This window comes from Hyla sarda, chromosome 5, assembly GCF_029499605.1.
Source record: "Hyla sarda isolate aHylSar1 chromosome 5, aHylSar1.hap1, whole genome shotgun sequence".
NCBI classification, from domain to species: Eukaryota; Metazoa; Chordata; class Amphibia; order Anura; family Hylidae; genus Hyla; species Hyla sarda.
The window spans coordinates 138,556,380-138,579,079 of record NC_079193.1 but is presented as its reverse complement, the minus strand read 5'-3'; the positions used below and the strand labels follow the sequence as shown (position 1 = coordinate 138,579,079).

The window sequence follows — 22,700 nt, the reverse complement described above, 5'->3', positions numbered from 1 at the left end:
AAAACTTCAATTCCCAGCATGCCCGGACAGCCGTTGGCTGTCCGGGCATGCTGGGAGTTGTAGTTTTGTAACATCTGGAGGTCCGCAGGTTGGAGACCACTGCTTTAGTGCTTACCTTTCCTGAACCTGTGTGGCCATATCCAATGCTGGCTCAACGGAGGGTGAAGGTTCCTCAGAGACAACTATGTCGCAGGATAGTATTGCGCAGCCCCGGAGGCGTCGCTGCTTTCACAAAAAATGTTTTTAATGTATTTTAACGCCTTTACATTTTCTGACATTACTAAGTTTGTTTTCCATGTGCAAAATTTCTTGGCGGTGATTGGCGGCCAAAAAAACCCTAAAGGCGCAAAATTGCGCCAAAGAACGATTGGCGCAAATGATGAATTACTGACTAAAGTTAAAATCACACACAGGACCGTGTGTTTTTGAGAAAGTTGTAAAAATTACAGTGGAGAAGATGCGCCAAACTTTGGCGCAAAAAGACACTGCGCCAAAGTATTGCACCACAGTTACATGAAAAAAAACACAGAAATCCTTTGATAAATGCCCCCCATTGTCTTTTGAACTCCTAGAGCTGTATTGACCCCACTGGTATGAGAGTATAGTCATTTTTAAGGTCTTAAAAAAGGATGTAAAAATGAAAGATAAAGAAAGTGATGGGATCTGCTCATTATGCTCATTTTTTTAATACTAAGCTGATGGCTATAAGGGAGCTTCATTACATTATCCTTGTGCAATAGACCTGTACTTACCAAACACAGCCCATCCTCACAGACAGCAGGAAATTGCTATTATTTTACACAATTTTAAAAGTCAGTATCTATGTTTCCTACTGTTATCATACCACCTGGTTCCTGAATTGTGAATAGATAAGAGGCTTGGAAACCCTACATTAAAATTAGTTTTTGCCAGCAGTCTCAGTAGGAAATGTTAATAGAGATGAGCGAACTTACAGTAAATTCGATTCGTCACGAACTTCTCGGCTCGGCAGTTGATGACTTTTCCTTCATAAATTAGTTCAGCTTTCAGGTGCTCCCGTTGGCTGGAAAAGGTAGATACAGTCCTAGGAGACTCTAATTTATGCAGGAAAAGTCAGCAACCGCCGAGCCGAGAAGTTCGTGACGAATCGAATTTACTGTAAGTTCGCTCATCTCTAAATGTTATATCTTCCTAGTATAGGAAAATACATGATATGGGAATTCATGCTCTGGGAAGTTACAGCTCTGAAATAGAATAAGACAAGCAGTAGTGAGAGCCAGACTACCCAGGCTCTGTAGAATGGTTGAAAGCCAATGCTCACATTGGGTACAACTCTACTAGACCAACTGGCTGATTATAATATTGGTGGCCGATATTCCATGGCTGCTACCAGAATCCAGGGCTACAGGCCCCAAACCCCAGGAAAGCATTGATTTGCTGTGACGTAGTGGAAAATCACTGACTTCCTGTTCCATTACTTTTCCATGTTAGATTTAGATTGTTTTAAAGGGGTTCTCCGGTGGAAAACTTTTTTTTTTTTAAAATCAACTGGTGCCAGAAAGTTCAAAATATTTGTAAAATGCTTCTATTAAAAAAAATCTTAATCTTTCCAGTACTTATTAGAAGCTGTATGCTACAGAGGAAATGCTTTTCTTTTTGGATTTCTCTTCTGTCATGACCACAGTGCTTTCTGCTGACCTCTGCTGTCCATTTTAGGAACTGTCCAGAGCAGGAGAAAATCCCCATAGCAAACATATGCTGCTCTGGACAGTTCCTAAAATGGACAGCAGGGGTGAACAGAGAGAACTGTGGCCGTGACAGAAGCGAAATCTTAAAAGAAAAGCATTTCCTCTGTAGTATGCAGCCCCTAATAAGTACTGGAAGGATTAAGATTTTTTAATAAAAGTAATTTACAAATCGTTTTAACTTTCTGGCACCAGTTGATTTAAAAAAAAAAAAGTTTTCCACCGGAGTACCCCTTTAAGCTTGAGGCCTTCAAATAGTATCTGCCATGAAAATTAATTTTAATGTGTCTAGCACCTGTATTTCTCTCAGAAATACCTTCTTTTTGTTGCTCCCTTGGTTTGTGTTTGTCATTCTGTGCTTTTAAGGGAGCATGTCCTGTCTGCTGTTCTGTGCTGTGCTGGGTCTCTTTATTCAATCACTACAGGCTGCTCTGTAACCCCCTCCTCTTTGTTTTCATCCTGCAGTCTGATCTGAACAGAGGATAGCTAGTCCCACCCTCACTTACTGGACTTTGTCTAAGCCTATGCTTCAGCTTGGACAAAGATGATGCTGCAGCCGAACAGGATTATGTTCTTGATGGTATTGGGGACCTTTGGTGTTTTTTTTTATTAGCCATGATTTCTATAAAGGAAATTACATTTTCTTATGAAGTATATAAAAAAGGTGAATGTTTTGCCAAGATTTACAACATATAAAAAGGTTTTGAATCTAACAGTGCCCTTTTAAGGTGTAAGGAGCAGTTGAGGACACCATGTCCAAGTGCAAGCAGTGTGATGATATCACAATGCCTCCACTGAGCTTCATCTAGCATGGTGGTGCTAGAAGGGGGTAACTACCTAATGAAGGGGTAAAACTGTGTGGCCATGATAAGGGGGCTACTTACGGTGTGGGGGCACTAGTGAGGCGAGGTACAGATACCTATGGCAACTCAGAGTCGGGGACTGGCAGGAAGGTCAGGGCAGGTGGCAAGATTCAAAGGTCAGGAAACGTAGCAAAAGGTACTGGTACACGGTAAGACGGACACAACTTGGAATGCTTTCTCTAAGGCTTGGAGGCACAAAGATCCGGTGTCAAGGGGAAGTGAGAAATACTTATAGGGTCAGCGCCCAAGAGAACCAATTATTTATTCAAATCTCAAAAGCCGGCGAGCACGCACCCTAGGAAGTGGGTACGCGCACGCCGCCAGTGAGAGAGAGAGAGAGACTGAGCTGGGAGCGCAGATGCGTGTCTGCCGGCCCGGAGACTGCAGGCAGAGCCTGACAAGTTAATAGCAGTGCCACCCATGCCAGAGACAGCACTGGGCTGCGGGGTAGGAGTGGGTCCATGGCCAGCATGTCTGGCCGTGGAGCCACTAGTAACAGTACCCCCCCCCCCCCCCACCAAGTCTCCCTCTCTTTTTAAGCTGCAGGAACCTAAGCACCAGATCCCAGTCCAGGATATTCACTTCTGGTTCCCAGGACCTCTCCTCAGGTCCAAACCCCTTCCAGTCAACCAAAAAGAAAATTTTTCCCCTGATGGTCTTGGTAGCCAGAATCTCCTTTACCTCAAAAAGACATCCCCTGGGAGAAACTGTTGAGAATTAATGGCTTAAGAAGGGAGACATGGAAGGCTTCAGCAGTACATATCTGGCAGACAACCAGACTCTGTCCGCAGGAGAGAAGATCGGGGGTGGTCTTCTCTTCTTGTCAGCCTGTGACTTCATGTGGCTGGAGGCGTGAACAAAAGAACGCCGGTTTTCGTGCCAAATTGTCATAAAGTCCTGAACGTGATGAACCACGGCAGATACTCCTGAAGAGGCAGGCAGTGGAAGAGGAAGGCGATGGTGGCGGATGTAGACAATGAAGAAAGGAGATGTTTTAGTAGCCTCAGAGTCCCGGTGGTTATAGGAAAACTCTGCCCAAGATAACAGGTTGGCCCAATCATCCTGCATTGCAGAAACAAAGTGGCGGAGGTATTGCCCAAGAATTTGATCAACCTTCTCAACCTGGCCGTTGGTGTGTGGGTGGTAAGCCGAGGAGAAGTCCAACTTAACCTTAAGATGAGAGCAGAGAGTCCACCAAAATTTGGAGACAAACTGGACCCCTCGGTCAGAGACAATATGTAAGGGCAAGCCATGTAGGTGAAAATTATGGCGGAAGAATTGGTCCGCCAGCTGTTGAGCAGAGGGAAGTCCAGGCAGTGGTACAAAATTAGCCATTTTGGAGAATCGGTCCATGACCACCCAAATGACCGTGTTGTTAGAGGAGGGAGGTAGATCTGTGATTAATCCATGGCAATGTGTGTCCAGGGACACTCTGGGATGGACAAAGGTAGTAAAAGGCTTGCAGGCTTAAGAAGTGGAATCTTGTTACGGGCACAAGTTGCACAGGAATGGACAAAATCAGAAACATCTCGCTACCGGTTCGGCCACGAGTAATGTCGGGAGATGAACAGAATGGACTTCCTTATTCCAGGATGCCTGGCCAGTAAAAAAGCATGTACCCAGTTCAAGACCTTAACTCTAAGGCATGTAGGCACAAAAGACTTCCCCGGAGGAACTTGCTGAAGGTCGACTGGCAGGACCAAAATCAAACGTTTCGGAGGTACTATTTGCCGAGGGGAGGAGTCCAGGCCCACGACATCGGAGGCCCTAGAGAGAGCATCAGCTTTGATGTTCTTGTCCACTGGCTAAGATAAGGGAATTAAATCTGAAAAAGAAAAGAGACCATCTGGCCTGCCAGGGATTCAATTGTTGTGCGGACTATAAATACAAGAGATTTTTATGGTCTGTGTAAATATTGACAGGATGAGGAGACGCTTCCAGGACGAGCTTAATGGCCAAGAATTCCCGGTCTCCAATGGAATAGTTCCTCTCGGCTGGTGAAAACATTTTGGAGAAGAACCCACAAGTCATTGTTTTACCCCTGGGGGTCTTTTGGAGCAGGACGGCACCAGCCCCTACAGATGATGCGTCCACCTCGAGGAATAACGGTTTTCAGAACAGGTGCAGAAGCAAAGGCCGATTTCAATTGGGAGAAGGCTTCTTCAGCCTCAGGAGGCCAGAATTTGGGGTTACTGTTCTTCTTGGTTAGCATCACAATCGGTGCAACCAATGTGGAAAAGAGTTGTATGAACTGTCAACAATAATTAGCAAATCCAAGAAAATGTTGTATAGCTTGCAGGCCAGTAGGTCGTGGCCAGTTTAAAACAGAAGACAGCTTGTCTGGGTCCATCTGGAGGCTTTGGTTGGAGACAATATAACCAAGGAACAGCAGAGTCGTCTTCTTGAAGAGGCATTTCTCGAGTATAGCATAGAGTCGGTTGCTCCGAAGGCATCGCAGGACCTAGTGCACATGAGTGCAATGGACTTCCAAGTTAGGCGAAAAGATTAGGATGTTGTCCAAATACACCACAATACAAGTATAGAGGAGTTCCAGGAAGATGTCATTGACAAATTCCTGGAAGACGGCTAGGGTGTTACAGAGACCAAAAGGCATCACTAAGTACTCGAAATGTCCATCACGGATATTGAAGGCAGTCTTCCTTTCGTCTCCTTCCCGTATTCTTATTAGATTGTAAGCTCCTTGCAGATCCAACTAGGAGAAGACTTTGGCATTCCGCAGGCGATTAAATAGTTCTGAAATGAGCAGTAGGGGCTATCGATTCTTGATGGTGATTTTATTGAGCCCCCGATAATCAATACATGGGCGGAGAGACCCGTCCTTCATCTCCACAACTACTGTATCTGTTTATTCCACTGTATAAAACATGTTGATGTTTTGCTGTAATGTATATGGCTAATCCTCATGTTTGCACTCTGCCTGAACATCACCGCATGTTTTATTCATTGTATTCACTTAACTATTGTGACAATGTGGCAAGGAAAGGGTGTATTTCCCTAGCTGATCCTGGAGGAACCTCCACCTGTGGCCTAATCAATGAGGCAGCAGAGAGGGGAAGTATGTTTAAAAGGAAGTCAGACAGTGTAGTCTGTGCTCTCCCCAGAAGACAGCAAGGTGGCTTTGGGGGGAGGCAGAGGCCCTTGCGAGGAGCACACAGCCAGGGCTGTGAGGGACACTCACAACAGTTACATAGTTACATAGTTAGTACGGTCGAAAAAAGACATATGTCCATCAAGTTCAACCAGGGAATTAAGGGGTAGGGGTGTGGCGCGATATTGGGGAAGGGATGAGATTTTATATTTCTTCATAAGCATTAATCTTATTTTGTTCCAGGAATGTATCTAATCCTGTTTTAAAGCTGTTAATTGTTCCTGCTGTGACCAGTTCCTGAGGTAGACCATTCCATAAATTCACAGTCCTCACGGTAAAGAAGGCGTGTCGCCCCTTGAGACTAAACTTTTTTTTCTCCAGACGGAGGGAGTGCCCCCTCGTCCTTTGGGGGGGTTTAACCTGGAACAGTTTTTCTCCATATTTTTTGTATGGGCCATTAATATACTTATATACGTTTATCATATCCCCCCTTAAACGTCTCTTCTCAAGACTAAACAATTGTAGCTCCTTTAATCGCTCCTCATAGCTAAGATGTTCCAAGCCCCATATTAGTTTAGTCGCGCGTCTCTGCACCCTTTCCAACTCCGCAGTGTCCCTTTTATGGACAGGTGACCAAAACTGAACAGCATATTCCAGGTGAGGCCGTACCAATGCTTTATAAAGGGGGAGTATTATGTCCCTGTCCCTTGAGTCCATGCCTCTTTTGATACATGACAATATCCTGCCGGCTTTGGAAGCAGCAGCCTGACATTGCATGCTATTCTGTAGTCTGTGATCTACAAGTACACCCAGATCCTTCTCTACCAGTGACTCTGCCAGTTTAATCCCCCCTAAGACATATGATGCATGCAGGTTATTAGTACCCAGATGCATAACTTTACATTTATCCACATTGAACCTCATTTGCCAAGTGGAGTGAAGTGGACTGTCTAGGATTTTGGTTTGTTCCTGTCTTATGTTTTTATTTATCCTGCAACCTGTCTAATAAAGCAGGCAAGGAGCCAGACTTGCAGAAAGAACTTGTTGTTTGCTGGTTTATTGTGAAGAAATGTGTCCTGTGGCTGTGTCAAAGATGATCCCAGAGCTATCCCCAGGGGGAAATCCTTACAATTGGTGGAGGATGCGGGCATTATATTGCTAAGAGCAACCAGCAGTCGAGTTGCAGGGAAGTTGTTGCCAGGAGCAACCAACCGTGCATGTTGCAAGTGGGACAAGCCCAGCTGAGGAGTACGAGAGCAGGACTGAGCCTGTGGTGAAAGCATTTCTAGGGACAACAGATCGTATTAAGCGAGTGAGCGCTCTCTCAGGTGAGGAGACAGGTGGACAGGCCACCTACGGAGTGCAACAGCAGTAAGCCATTTGGGATTATTTGCTTTGCAAACATGGGTCAACGTCAAAATGCCTTTGCTAGGAGCAATCGACGTGGACAGCAAACGTTTGTCGCCAAGAAGGATGCTATGGTGAGCACCTTGATGAAATTGGCTGCAGCTCAGCAAGAGGGCGACTTCGCACCTGATTATCCTCTGGTCAGGAGGCCAGAAATGATGGACATGAGGCCCCGTGAGTTACTGGTGGGTGGAATCCCACTGTTCGTGGATTTGGACTGTCGCCAGGCTGTATCAAGAGTCATGCCGGACATGATACTCTTTTTGAAGACCCAACCATAGCCTGGTAAAATTGTTCTAATTGACTTTGAAACCTGTTATGGAACAGTGAGCCATGTTATGGAGGTGTATGCCGAGCTTGAGATAGAGATTATACTGGGCAGAAACTTCCCATATTTTTGACAGTTGTGGAATGGGGAGAGTTTGCCAGAGAAATTGCACCCAAAGGATCCTGAGGTAATGGGGGGTGGTGTGTCACTACTTCACTGTGTGAACTCTGTCCAAGGCGACTCCAACCAATGTCTAGTTGTGAAATCATGTGAGGGTGGGGAACCCCTCTTGAAGACTGATGAGACTGTTCACACTCTGCAGGTTGGACTAAAAAAGTCTGGTGAACAGAAAATGTTGAACGCAGGGCTGGGAGAAAATTTTCCAATAAGGCACTTTGCATGAGTTAGGTCATATTGCTATGAACTGTCCTGTAAATTTTGAACATGTGCAATGTGATACTGTTTTGTGTGTAAAATGCATGCCTATGTTTTCTGAAGCAATGTGTAACTTGCTGCCAACTTTGACAGGACAAAAGAAAACCTGTGTGAGCTGGTAGTAGATGGTAAAAAGATGATTGCTTTGCTAGTGACTAGGGGTATATTAAGTCTGGTGAAGCCGGACCCTGTCATAGTGTCTATACAGGCAGTTATTTGGGGTTATAAACCTGTTAATGTCTGTATTTCTACTCCCTATGGTACTGTGAGTCACAAGGTTACAATAGAGCCCTCCTTGGAGTATGATGTAGTACTGTGGATGGATTTTCCATTTTTTCTGCAATTATGGGAAGACTGTCAGGTAACTAGGACGGGTACACCTGATAGGCTCACAACACTTGACTTTCACTGCTCACTGGTTGAGAGTTACTCAAGAGAGGCTGAGGATAGGGAGTGTCAGCAGTCACTAGATATATGTCAGATAGGGGTCTGTCAGACTGCTGGGAGAGCTGAAGAACAGACTGTGAGTCAAGTCCAACAGGATCCAAAGACTCAAGTCACAAGTGTGCCTCTGACTGAAACAGAATCTTCAGTAAAACCAGAAATGGATCAGGTACAGGAATATGGGTTCCATCAACCAGCTGAAGATGAGCCCAAGGTGGTGCTAGAGTTGCGCAGTCACCTGGAAGAAGTGACTGAGACCAAGAAAGAGGAAGCTATGCTGAACCTTGTGAATAAAGATGAGCCCAATGTGGGGATGAAATTGTGCGGTCATCTGTAAGTTGTGACCAGAAAAGAAGCTACAGAGTTGCCTGTGGATAATACAGAAGTACTGAAGAGAATTCGTGTGGAGCCGGGTGCTGGGCTTACTGTTACAGAGTCCTGAGTGAAGGAGATGTGACATCTGGACCAAAGATGGATCGTGACCAGGAAAGGGTGTATTTCCCTAGCTTATCCTGGAGGAACCTCCACCTGGTGCCTAATCAGTGAGGCAGCAGAGAGGGGACGTATGTTTAAAAGGAAGTCAGAGTCTGGGCTCTCCCCAGAAGACAGCAAGGGGGCTTTGGGGGAGGCAGGGGTCCTTGCGAGGAGCACACAGCCAGGGCTGTGAGGGACACCCACAACAGTGAAGTGGAAGGTCTAGGATTTTGGTTGGTTCCTGTCTTTTATGTTTTTATTTATCCTGCAACCTGTCTAATAAAGCTGGCGAGGAGCCAGACTTGCAGAAAGGATTTGCTGTTTGCCGGTTTATTGTGAATAAACGTGTCCTGTGGCTGTGTCAAGGACGATCCCAGAGCTATCCCCAGGGGGAAATCCTTACACTATGTAAATTGTTTGATTGGTCCTGTGTGGCCATAAATAGTCACATGTTGCTACACAAGTTGCTTGATAATGATGGTGTGAGACCATCGAAACGTCGCTGCACATTGAGAGGAATAAATAATCTCGCTTTTCACTATATTGCAGTGCCACTTTTCCTTGGAATATCTATCTATCTAATATCTATGTTATTTCTCAATGTTTCCAGACCAGACGCCTCGAGCTGTTGCAAAACTACAACTCTCAGAATGCCTGGACAACCACAGGCATGCTGGGAGTTGTAGTTTTACAACAGCTGGAGGCACCTTGTTGGGAAACACTGAGATATAACATAGATATTCACTGTTACTCTCAGCATGCCTGGACAGCCAAACGGATGCTGGGAGTTATAGTTTTGCAACAGCTAGAGGCACTGTGGTCAGGAAACACTGATATATAAGATAGAAATAAGATAGATATGAGATAGATAGATACGAGGTTAGATAGATAAAGTGTTTCCCAACCAGGGTGCCTCCAGCTGTTGCAAAACTACAACTCCCACCATGTCCGGACAGCCAAAGGCATACTGGGAGTTGTAGTTTTAAAACAGCTGGAGGCATCCTTGTCAGGAAACATTAAGAAATTTGCCTATTTAACTCCCACTGACCCCCCCAAACAGCAATTTGCCCCTTAAACGTTTCCTCCTGGAAACTACCTGCTGTATGGGGGGTCACAGCGGTGGGCAGGAGAGTCTTCCTGTTTCCCTTCGGCGCGGGTGGGTGTCATAGTCCGCGGTGGAGCAGGAAGCAAAACATCTGCCTGCTCCAATAGGGCTGCAGCCTGCACGCATAGCAGCTTGGGGGGAGGGGGAGGAGCGTCCCTCTGCTCTTCTCCCAGAGAGGCATTGGGGCCGCAGCCCCTGCACTCACCTTTAAAGGGCCTGAGGCTAACTATTTAAAAAAAGAAAATAGTGCTGCTGTGGCGGGCCCTTTTGCAGGTTAGAGTGCCCCACCATAAATCCGGCCTACTGTGCTGCAGCTGCTGCAGGGTGGGTACAGCGGGGACCCGGGACCCTTACTGGGTTACTGGCTGTACCCCCCTGACGGCAGCCCCGAGCAGCGGTGGCGGGCCCCTGACCCAGCCTAGCCCTCAGACCACGTCAGTCCGCTGCTGCTCACTTGTAAAATCCAACATGATTTAATTCTCTTGTGGAGCAGTGGTTACAGCAATGCATTTGCTATAGTAAACGACAATTGTTTGGCATTAACACGCGCTTCCTGGCTCACTAATTCCATGTAACTCTCTGGCGCTAGATAAACATCATTTCGTGCATAACGTGATTACCTCACTGCGTCCTGCGTACAAGTTGCCTGGAAACCGAGGACGCCATGCTGCAAGGCCTGAGTCTCCCCATCACGTTACTGCAGTGCACTGAGCCGTTGCCCTGACAACGGATAAACAAGCTGCATACAGAGCGCGATGCTGGAGCAATCTACCACATTAATCCACATTACCACATTAATCTACAAATATTACATTAAGCACACATTCTGCACAATGATATTGTATTTAAAAATATGCACCTTTTCCCACTCTAATGCTAATCTTATGTTTATCAAACCAATAATCTATTGAAATGTAAAAATATATATATAATTAAATAGCAAAGGAGAGTCTTAATAGATCTACATGTGAATTTACAAGAAAACAGTCATGCCAGTGTTGTCGTGTAACCCTAAGGGTCCTAGGGCCTCAGTTTTTAGTATCCACCTTGCTTCTATTTGAAGGAGCAACCTATTACGGTCTCCGCCATTTGGAGGGATGTTCTGTACTTCCAAATTTTACCACATTAGCATTACCTTTGATGTGGGCAACCTAATCCTGTCTGTATGGATTTACAATTATCGCGTATCCTAACACATAGGCACCGTATGGCTTACCTAAGTAAAATCGATCACTGGCAAACTATGGCGTAGACAACGTATTTTGTTTTACAGGTTGTAAAATCTCTCACTGTCCACTCAAGCCACTACCCAAGCGTATATACTTTTTATATATTTTTTATTTCTGGCAGTCTTTGAAAAGGTCCATGTATTCGCCCGTAAAAATCCATTCTTGTGGTATATCAAAACTTTTTGCGATTCATGGACGATATATTTGTAGTGTAGTCAGGCACAGAGACCCAATTTTTTTGAGTTTCTCTCTTACTTAAATTCAGGAAAAACAAATAAACATGACCCTTACAACTGTGTATGGAGATTCCGTCATGAACTTTCTTGACGTATGGGTGGAAGTGGTAGATGGTTCATTAAAAACTTCAGGATTCAGAAAATCCACTTCTACAAATATGTTACTTCATTACAAAAGCTACCACCCACCCCACGTCAAGAGAGCCATCCCATTTGGCCAGTTCCTTAGACTGAGCTGCATAAATAATAATATTGAAACATTCAATCAGAAAGCGCTTGATTTATTTAATCACCTGGTAGAAAGGAGTTTCCCCTCAATTTGGTGAAGAAAGCCTGGACTAGTGAACAACATATACAGAGAGAAACATTGCTGAAAAGAGGAAATAATAAATTCAAAAAGAGGAGAATGACGGTTTACATTTTCTTTTTTCATTCACCGGCAGATAGATTAGTTCAGACAGCGGTGTGGAGATACTGGCATCTGATTGAAAACGACGCAGACCTGAGGGAAATAGCAGTAAGAAAAGCGTTGTTTTCATACAGGAAAAATCGTACATTACTGTGTGTTTTAGGCACCAATGACTTACAAACCAACAAGAAAGGCACTTGGTTAGACATATCAAGACCCATGGAAAACTATTGTTGTGGACAATATACAATGTGTAATTTAAACTCAGAAGCCAAGTATATACACTTGGGTAGTAGTGAGTAGACAGTGAGAGATTTTATAACCTGTAAAACAAAATACATTGTCTCTGCCATAGTTTGCCCATGTGATCGATTTTACATAGGTAAGACCATATGGTGCCTATGTGTTAGGATATGTGATAATTGTAAATCCATACAGACAGGATTAGGTTGCCCATGTCAAACCGTAATAGGTTGCTCCTTCAACGAGAAGCAAGGTGGATACTAAAAACTGATGCCCTAGGACCCTAAGGGTTAAATGACAAAAATGAAATGAGTGTTTTCTTGTAAATCCACATGTAGATCTTTTACGAATCTCTTTAGCTATTTAATGTGTATATATATATATATATATATATATATATATATATATATATAAATATATATATATATATATATATATATATTTTATGTCACTAGATTATTGGTGTAATAAAGATAAAATTAGTATAGGAGTGGGAAGAGGTGCATCTTCTTAAATACAATACCATTGTGCAGAATGTGTGTTTAATGTAATATTTGTACTTGCTAGATTTATGTGGTAGATTGCTCCCGCATCGCGCTTTGTATGCAGCTTGTTTATCCGTTGTCAAGGCAATGGCTCAGCGCACTGCAGTAGCGCGATGGGGAGACTCAGGCCATGCAGCATAGCATTGGCATCCTCGGTTTCCAGACTTGTATGCAGGATGCAGTGAGGAAATCACGCTGCGCACTAAATTATGTTTATCTAGTGCCAGAGAGTGATGTTGAATTAGTGAGCCAGGAAGAAGACCGTGTTAGCTCAAAACAATTGACACTTACTATCGCAAACGCATTGCTGTAACCCACTGCTCCACAAGAGAATAAAAGCATGTTGGATTTTACAAGTGAGTGCCGCCCATTAATTTCTATCTAAGCTATATTGGATGTCTATGCACTTGTCAGGCTGTGCACCTGGCTACTGGAGCAAAATCCACAGAACAACTCAACTTCATCACCTCATAAGTACTGAAAGGATTAAGATTTTTTAATAGAAGTAATTTAAAAATCTGTTTAACTTTATGGAGCCAGTTGATATATAAAAAAAATAGTTTTTTCCTGGATAACCTCTTTAACCCCTTAAACGGTGTTTTTCCGTTTTTGCACTTTCGTTTTTTCCTCCTTACCTTTAAAAAATCATAACCCTTTCAATTTTCCACCTAAAAATCCATATTATGGCTTATTTTTTGCGTCGCCAATTCTACTTTGCAGTGACATTAGTCATTTTACCCAAAAATGCACGGCGAAACGGAAAAAAAAATCATTGTGCGACAAAATCGAAAAAAAAACGCCATTTTGTAACTTTTGGGGGCTTCCGTTTCTTTCTACGCAGTGCATATTTCGGTAAAAATTACACCTTATCATTATTCTGTAGGTCCATACGGTTAAAATGATACCCTACTTATATAGGTTTGATTTTGTCGCACTTCTGGAAAAAATCATAACTACATGCAGGAAAATTTATACGTTTAAAAATGTCATCTTCTGACCCCTATAACTTTTTTATTTTTCCACGTACGGGGCGGTATGAGGACTCATTTTTTGCGCCGTGATCTGAAGTTTTTATTGATATGATTTTTGTTTTGATCTGACTTTTTGATCACTTTTTATTCATTTTTTAATGTTATAAAAAGTTACCAAAATACGCTTTTTTGGACTTTGGAATTTTTTTGCGCGTACGCCATTGACCGTACGGCTTAATTAATTATATATTTTTATAGTTCGGACATTTACGCACGCGGCGATACCACATATGTTTATTTTTATTTTTTTTTACACTGTTTTATTTTTCTTATGGGAAAAGGGGGGTGATTCAAACTTTTATTAGGGAAGGGGTTAAATGACCTTTATTAACACTTTTTTAAAACTTTTTTTTGCAGTGTTATAGGTCCCATAGGGACCTATAACACTGCACACACTGATCTCTCATCCTGATCACAGGCGTGTATTAACACGCCTGTGATCAGCATTATCGACGCTTGACTGCTCCTGCCTGGATCTCAGGCACGGAGCAGTCATTCGTCGATCTGACACCGAGGAGGCAGGTAAGGGCCCTCCCGGTGTCCGATCAGCTGTTCGGGACGCCCGACTGAGCAGCCAGGATACTTTCAGTTTCACTTTAGAAGCGGCGGTCAGCTTTGACCGCCGCTTCTAAAGGGTTAATACCGCACATCGCCGCGATCGGCGATGTGTGGTATTAGCCGCGGGTCCCGGCCGTTGATTAGTGCCGGGACCCACGTGATATGATGCGGGATCGCGGCGCGATCCCGCTTCATATCGCGGGAGTCGGCGCAGGACGTAAATATACGTCCTGCGTAGTTAAGGGGTTAAAGGGTATACTAACAATCAGGGACGTGCACAGGTTAACTAGAAAGGGGGCTTGAGCCCCTGCCCTTTTGATGTTCCTCCTACAAGTGCCCTGGGCAGTCTGGTATCATTATGTGGGCATTTCTATAAATAATTATTATAAGTGCCTTTTTTTTTTTTTTTTTGCTCAGCACCTGCCCCCCCAAATGTCTGTGCATGTCCCTGCTAACAATGCAAGACTACTCAACTTCTGACAATTTTGTGTACTGCTCACTTTAGCAGTGGTGAACAGAATTGTCAGGATTTATAGCTGCAATCCGACTGTCTGGTTTGAAATTACACGTACCTTTTTTATTAAAGGGAATCTGTCATCAGTATCACCAGGACTAATCTATTGTACAGGCCTGTAGTGTGAGTGACACTGATGACAATGATACTTACCAGTCCCCACTCTTCCCCACCCTCAGTTCCACCACAATCTCTGTTCAAATGACCTGCTTGGTGCATGGGGGGGGGGCGTTCCTAAGCTGCTGTGCACAGAGACATATGGTTGGCATCTTCCTATTAATGCTTCCTCCCCTGTGCTAAGTCTTTGCATAGTGAAGCTCTATTCTGCAGCAGAGGAGGCTCAGCACAGGGGAGGATGCATTAATAGGAAGATGCCAGCCCGATGGCACTGTGCATCTCCTGTGCACCAAGCATGGGTAAGTGTTATTGTCATCAGTGTTATCCGTACTACAAGCCTGTACAACAGGTTAGCGTTAGTGCAGGTGATACTAATGACAGATTCACTTTATGTTAAAGGTTTATTGTTTGACATGGAAACTTACTGTAATAAATACATTTGTGAAATAGGGTTATTAAAGGGGTATTCCATGCAAAAACTTTTTATATATAAATTACTTCTATTAAAAAATCTTAATCCTTCCAATAGCTTCTGAAGCTTCTGAAGTTTTCTGTCTAACTGCTCAATGATGATGTCACGTCCCGGGAGCTGTGCATGATGGGAGAATATCCCCATAGGAACTGCACAGCTCCTGGGATGTGAGTCATCAGAGAGCAGTTAGACAGAAAACAACAACTCAACTTCAGAAGCTAATAACTATTGGAAGGATTAAGATTTTTTAATAGAAGCAATTTACAAATCTGTTTAACTTTCCGGAGCCAGTTGACATGTAAAAAAAAGTTTTTGCCTGGAATACCCCTTTAAGAACCTAAACGAGACCCTAACATAATAAGACTTGAGACCAGAAACAAACAACAACCTGCTCCTAAAATAATTTAGATCCCTGACCAAAAAGAAAAATATATACTCATTGCTTTCTACACTAGAGAAGAAAAGAGCAGTTGAACAGGTAGTAAATATTTTGCCAAAAGGAATCACAGCAGAGCCAGGACTGAGGTATAAACCTGCTGTTCTTTTGTTTAATTCACATACAGTACAATATTTCAGCAGGACAAGTCTGCATTTATCAAGCAACGGTTAGTAAATAGGCCTTTATGCTAAGCAAATAGGAAGAAAATAAAATAATCATTAAGTAGCATAAAAGATCATGTCATTCAGAAATCTTCTCCCAGGGTGCACCAAATATATGGTACAGTCTTTACGGTCTGCTACATCTTTAACATTTAAAGAAGCACTCCATTATTTTTTATTTATTTTATTTTGGTTATATACAGCAACATAGGTTATAATAAGAGAATAATGTAAAACCTCTTGTATGTACCATGTGTATATGAATACTAGCTGATGTGGCATGGATATGTTGTCTGCCATCTTGATTCCAATTTCTCCTCTGAGATGGTTTCCTAGTGCGGCAGACATTATCCATGATTTCTCTGGTTTTGCAGAGACAAAGGGAATGTAGAACCTCATATGTTATAGATACAGCTTCAGCCTGTCTCCTTGTAAAGAGCAGCTCTTACACACAGAAGAGAGAGCATTGTCAGACTTCATTACACAGGACATATTACCGAATCTTCACATAGAGGAGATAGGCAGCGTGATAAGCGGAGGTATATAACTCTGTAGCTAATCATTGTATGGGCTCACCTATATCATTGCACTTGGCCCTTAGAAGGGTATAAGATCTTAAACAGCAGTCTACACATCAAAAAGAAATATAGATAAATAAGGATGGTGGGACTGGGAGAGGAGCAGACTTATCTGCAAGTGGGAATTTGATAGTTGATGATGTAATCAAGTAGTTAACAGAAGTCAGATACACACTGACCTCCTGTCTTGCAATTTTCTGGTTGTCAGACTGATGGTCACATGACCCAGCTTCAGTAAAGAATTGTATGGATATAGGTAGGCTTGGATTAAACAATGACAGTGCAGGAATATTGGCAATAAACATTTTTTATAATGTTCAATAATTGTATTATTCCTCACAATATAAATTATGTTTACCATTCACACATTCGGGTACATTTCAGGTAGAAGTAGGTCCTAGGCCTTGCCATCTTGCCTCATTATGGCGTTCCTGCATACCCTCTGCTTGAGCACATGTCATCTCCAATGATTGTTATGGAGGTCTGCTCTCAACCTCCTGGACTGTGGTAGCCTGATATCACAAGGTATGCTAAAGCTATTGTCAGGTATGGTTTTAAGGGTCCCTTAAAGGATAGGGGATAAGATGTCTGATCCCGATGGTCCCGCTGCTGGGGACCCCCTCAATCTCTCCTGCAGCACCCCCATTCATCAGCTGCACGAAGCAAAGAACGCTCCGTGGCTGAGGACGGGCAAAACAGGGGCCGGAGTATCATGATTTCATGGCCCGCCCCCATGTGATGTCATGGCCACGCCCCCACAATGCAAGCCTATGGGAGGGGGCGTGACGGCCCTTGGGATAGGGGATAAGATGTCTAGGGGCGGAGTACCCCTTTAAGAAGTAGGTATTTATAAGAAATTTCTTCCAGTTTTATTTAAGCAAATATACTTAAAACATCTTTGTATTATAAATAAAATAAAAATAGAATGATTGAATTCCAGTGTAACAACTCTAAAGGTATATTCATCCAGGGCGGTACATGCAAGGTAGGATCCCTTCTTATTTACACACTGGCTTCACCTTTTATTATAATCCTACCTGTGATGATAAGGAGGACATTGTTAGAAAGTAATCTGTACAGAACAGTTAGTGTCAGTTTTGTAGATTGAAACATGCAACAATTCAGGAATATTTCGAAAAATAATTATTAAAATGGAAAATTATATGCTTACCTAAAAAAAACTTGATTCAAACAATAGGTCATTTTCTAGTGACACTTTTAACTTTCCCACAGCAATAGCAGGGGATAAGAATAACATTTGTTTTAACACTGACAACTGATGTATGCCCTCCATGGGATTTCCCAGTTTTAAATGCAGTTTTATTTATTTGTATAATAAGAAGTACTGCAATTTTCTAATATACTTTGTTTTAATTATTCACAGGTTTAATTGTTTAACTCTTCATGCTATCAGTAAACGCAAATATTTGTTTTGTACAACAAGAGGTAGGATTCAATTATTGAGATGTTTCAATGATCTGTCATGAATAGCAGTAATCTCCCTGCTATTCTGTCTTCTTTTATTAGTCTAGTTGTTATACAGCTGCCTCATGGCTGATCATTGCTTTAGATCAGTTCTATACGGATTATAGCATACACTTTGTGTTTGTTTCCATTGTCTTTTGTGTTTGTTATGCCTTGTAACCTAACCATAGACACTAGTGAGGTGTCTGGTGTTAGGCTATGGTTTAGGAAGACTAGAGAAAGTTAGTTGGGGTCAGTCCTTGAAGGGATCCTGTCACTAACTGCGTGCTTGCTGCCAGCCAGTGATCCTATACACAGGAGGCGGTGACAGGAGGCACGGGCCATACAAATGAGGCACGCCACACGCCCTGTACAGCTCTCGCTCTCAACTGTTTGATTGACAGGCAGAGAGCAAGGGCTGTTTCCGGCCCAAATTACAGTGGTCCCTCAACATACGATGGTAATTCGTTCCAAACGACCTATCGTTTGTCGAATCCATCATATGTTGAGGGATCCGTGCAATGTAAAGTATAGGAAGCTGTACTTACCTGTCCCCGTCGCTCCGGACCAGGTCCTCACCACTCCCGATGCTGTTCCAGGGGCTCCCGATGCTGTCCCGCTGCTCCGGTGTCTTCTTCGCGATCCTCCGGTGTCTTGCACTTCTTCTGCAGGGTCCGGGCCTCGCTTTCTGGTGACGTTATTACGCTGCTGTGCCGGCGCGGCGTGCGTAGTGATGTAATAACGACGCCGGAAAGCGAGGCCCGGACCCTGGAGAAGATGCGCAAGACACCGGAGGATCGCGAAGTGGACCCGGAGTAGCGGGAATAGGTAAGTGAACCTGCCAGGGATGCTTAAACTGCTATCCGACAGCAGCTTAAGCATTTTGCACTGTCGGATACCAGTTAATGCGATGGCCCCGACATATAAAAGCATCGTATGTCGATGCTGACATCGACATGCGATGGCCTCTGAGAGGCCATCGTATGTCGATTTTATCATATGTCGGGGCCATCGTAGGTCGGGGGGTTACTGTATTAACACGCAGAGACGCGAAATGCATCCAGGAATGAAAGGGAGACCAATACTTCGCGGCCAAAGAAACTATATGATCAGTAAGAATTTAATCAGAATCTAAATTGCAAAGTGACTTGTTATCACATTAAAGAAGCCTATATAATAAAATAATGTTTAATGACAGTGCCTATTCAAAATTTGTCTGTGTTTTCATGTTGTGCTTCATTCCTGTCTACCATAGTCATCATTAGTTTGTGCCATCTGTTCATCCTGTTCATTGCTCTTTATACAGTTCATTGATCTTTATGCAGCCTGAATTATTATTATTATTATATATGTGTGTGTGTATGTACTGCATAGTACCACTACCAAGTGGCATCCTATATATGTACTGTATTGTCTGAGTTTTCTGTTTAGACCAAAACCTTGGACGCACACTGCAAACCGCAGCGAGAAAGACAAGTCACTAGGTGTTGGAGCAGAACATTATAACCATAAGAGGCAGAAACGTTAAAAATGGTGTGTAAAATAGAAAACTCATAGAAAAGTCAAGGTCCCTGCATTCACAAAGTTCTGCTAGAAAGGCTGTTTACCCTAATATCCAAAAATGGAATAAACAATGTTTCTAGCAGAACTTGGTGAGTGCTAGGGCCTTGGCTTTTCTACATGTTTCTATGTGCACTGAGAACCTGTCTATAGCATTGAAATAGAAACTCAACATATGGTATATTAGTAAGTTGCAGAATGTATCACTGTACAATGAATACATCTGCTTTATGTAGAATAGGAAAGCTCTTCTGTGGGACGTGACCTCACTATACAGTCTCAATAACAGATCGACACTGCACATTGCTTAATATTTTACTCACAAAATAAAAACTTCATAACTATAGGAGGAAATACCATAATGCACCATTATTTCACAGATCACTTTGTGTGCCCTTTTTCTGTCGACGGTTACGGAAATGCCGCTCTATATTCATGGTGATTTCTCTTTGCAAATTTCGAACATTCATTTGTCCACGGGACTTGACCCAACTGTGCTGCAAAACACACTTAGCAGTAAATCTTTTCAGTGGACTTAGCACCAACAACCTGCTGACCAAATCTTTTGCTTCTGTAGAAGAGAAATAGAAGAGAAAACGTCTCATTAACCACTAGATGGCAATATATAGTAATAAAAGCAGAATAACGTTTCTCAGGAAATTACTTCCTAGCCTATGACCCAACCTATTAGAGCATTTCCATATTTTACTGTAGATTATTGCAACACATTTTATATTAGATTTTTTTTTACCTTCTGAGATATTGTCCCAGTAAGGTGATAGAAATTCATATTCTCCGCGTTGTATGATCTCAAATAATTCCTCCTGATTGCGTTCTGGACTACGGAAAGGTGGAAATCCACAAAGTAGTATATACAAGATAATTCCAGTTGCCCACATATCAACTTCTAAGCCATAGCCTGTAAAAACAAAAATATTAACAAGAAAATTTGAACACATTTAGAACGTTAATCAGGTGCCCAAACAACTAATAAAGCCTTTAAGGGGTCAGATTAGCTTAGCTTTTTTTTTTTGTTATGCAAAATATATTGGCAAGATTGTTTTTGTATACAGTATCATCATGTTTTTAGTATCTGTCACATATATACTGTATGTGACATACAAGGGTGGCATAGTTAAGTCTTTTTTCCCAACATAGCAGCAGTTCACAAATAACAACTGTTGTGTTTTTGTTACAATTTCAATGCAAATGTTATATACATTTTCAAACAAGGCTTCATCAACACTTGATATAACATTTATAGTACATAGTTTTTAAAGTATTTCTAACTGGCAGGTGCAAACTTTCAGTTATACATAAATACTGTATGTACTCCTGCTTTTCTCCTCGCTATCTCCATCCATATATTTTATATACAGTGCGGCAAAAAAGTATTTAGTCAGACACCAATTGTGCAAGTTCTCTCACTTAAAAAGATGATAGAAGCCTGTAATTTTCATCATAGGTATACCTCAACTATGAGAGACGTAATGAGAAAAAACCTATCCATAAAATCACATTGTCTGAGTTTTAAAGAATTTATTTGCAAATTATGGTGGAAAATAAGTATTTTGTCACCTACAAACAAGCAAGATTTCTGGCTCTCACGGACCTGTAACTTCTTCTTTAAGAGTCTCCTCTGTCCTCCACTTGTTTCCTGTATTATATACTGATAACAAGTTCAAAAAGGTGCCTTTAACCTGTTGGGGACGAAGGGCGTATGCATACGCCTTTACTCCCTGGTACTTAAGAATGAAGGGCGTATCCATACGCCCGTGGGAATTTTGGCGTATCTATCAGCAGGCACCCATGATATCTATCAGAAGGCACCCTGTGCAAATGCCCAGGGGGGTCATTAGACCCCCCATGTCGGCGATCGGCGCAAATCGCAAGTGAATTCACACTTGCGATTTGCGCCGATTCCGGGTCATTACTGGTCTATGGTGACCCGGTGACCTGGGATATAAGGGGGATCGCGCTTGTCTAAGACACCCACGATCCCCCTGAAGCGATAGGAGTGAGGTGGCACGGGTGCCACCCCTCCTATCCCTGCTATTGGTGATCTAGACGCGACCACCAATAGCAGATCGGGGGCGGGGGGGCTTTACTTTCGTTTTCCCCGTCCTGCCCACCCACAAAGGCCGGGCAGATTGGGGAAAACAAAGAGGACCGGGCGCCGACGTCCACTTACCCGTCCGGAGGCTGCGGAGCGACGGTGATCGGCGGGCGGCAGAAGAGGACTGCACCCTGGATGCAACAGAAGCCGGTGAGTTGCCTAGCAACATCTAGAGGGCTACAGGATGAGACCACTATAGTGGTCTTTAGACTGTAGCCCTCCAGATGTTGCAAAACTACAACTCCCAGCATGCCCAGACAGCTGTTTGCTGTGTGGGCATGCTGGGATTTGTAGTTTTGCAACAGCTGGAGGTCTACAGTTTAGAGACCACTGCAGAGTGATCTCTATACTGCCCTCTAGATCTTACAAAACTACAACTCCTAGCATGCCCACACAGCTGTTTGCTGTCTGGGCATGCTGGGAGTTGTAGTTTTGCAACATCTGGAGGTCCACAGTTTGGAGATCACTGTTCAGTGGTCTCTAAATTGTAGCACTCCAGATGTTGCAAAACTGCAAATCGCAGCATGCCCAAACAGCTGTCTCGGCATGATGGGAGTTGTAGTTGCGTACCTCCAGCTGTTGCATAACTACATCTCCGAGCATGCTTTTCTGTGATCAGTACATGCTGGGAATTGTAGTTTTGCAACAGCTGGAGGCACACTGGTTGGAAAACCTTCAGTTAGGTTCTAACTGAAGGTTTTCCAACCAGTGTGCCTCCAACAGTTGCAAAACTACAACTCCCATCATGCACGATCTGTCAGTACATGCTGGGAGTTGTAGTTTTGCAACAGCTGGAGGCACACTGGTTGGAAAATACTGAGTTAGGTAACAGAACCTAACTGAAGGTTTTCCAACCAGTGTGCCTCCAACTGTTGCAAAACTACAACTCCTAGCATGTACTGACAGACCGTGCATGCTGGGAGTGGTAGTTTTGAAACAGCTGGAGGCACACTGGTTGGAAAATACTGAGTTAGGTAACAGAACCTAACTGAAGGTTTTCCAACACCAACCAGTGTGCCTCCAGCTGTTGCAAAACTACAACTCCCAGCATGCACGGTCTGTCAGTACATGCTGGGAGTTGTAGTTTTGAAACAGCTGGAGGTTTGCCCCCCCCCCATGTGAACGTACAGGGTACATTCACATAGGCGGGTTTACAGTAATGTTCCTGCTTCAAGTATGAGCTGCGGCAAATGTTTCGT

General features: G+C 43.2%; 1 protein-coding gene across 1 annotated transcript in view; it reads right to left on the bottom strand.

The window, feature by feature from the left end:
• Positions 1-18,565: 18,565 nt before the first annotated feature.
• Positions 18,566-22,700, bottom strand: part of DCLK3 (doublecortin like kinase 3) — a 57,929-nt gene continuing 53,794 nt past the window's right edge. The window contains exons 4-5 of the mRNA XM_056520382.1: positions 20,137-20,304; positions 18,566-19,956 (exon numbers count right to left, since the gene is read on the bottom strand). Of these exons, the coding sequence (XP_056376357.1) occupies positions 19,760-19,956; positions 20,137-20,304 (365 nt within the window). The 3' untranslated portion in view covers positions 18,566-19,759. The remainder of the gene's footprint in view (positions 19,957-20,136; positions 20,305-22,700) is intronic.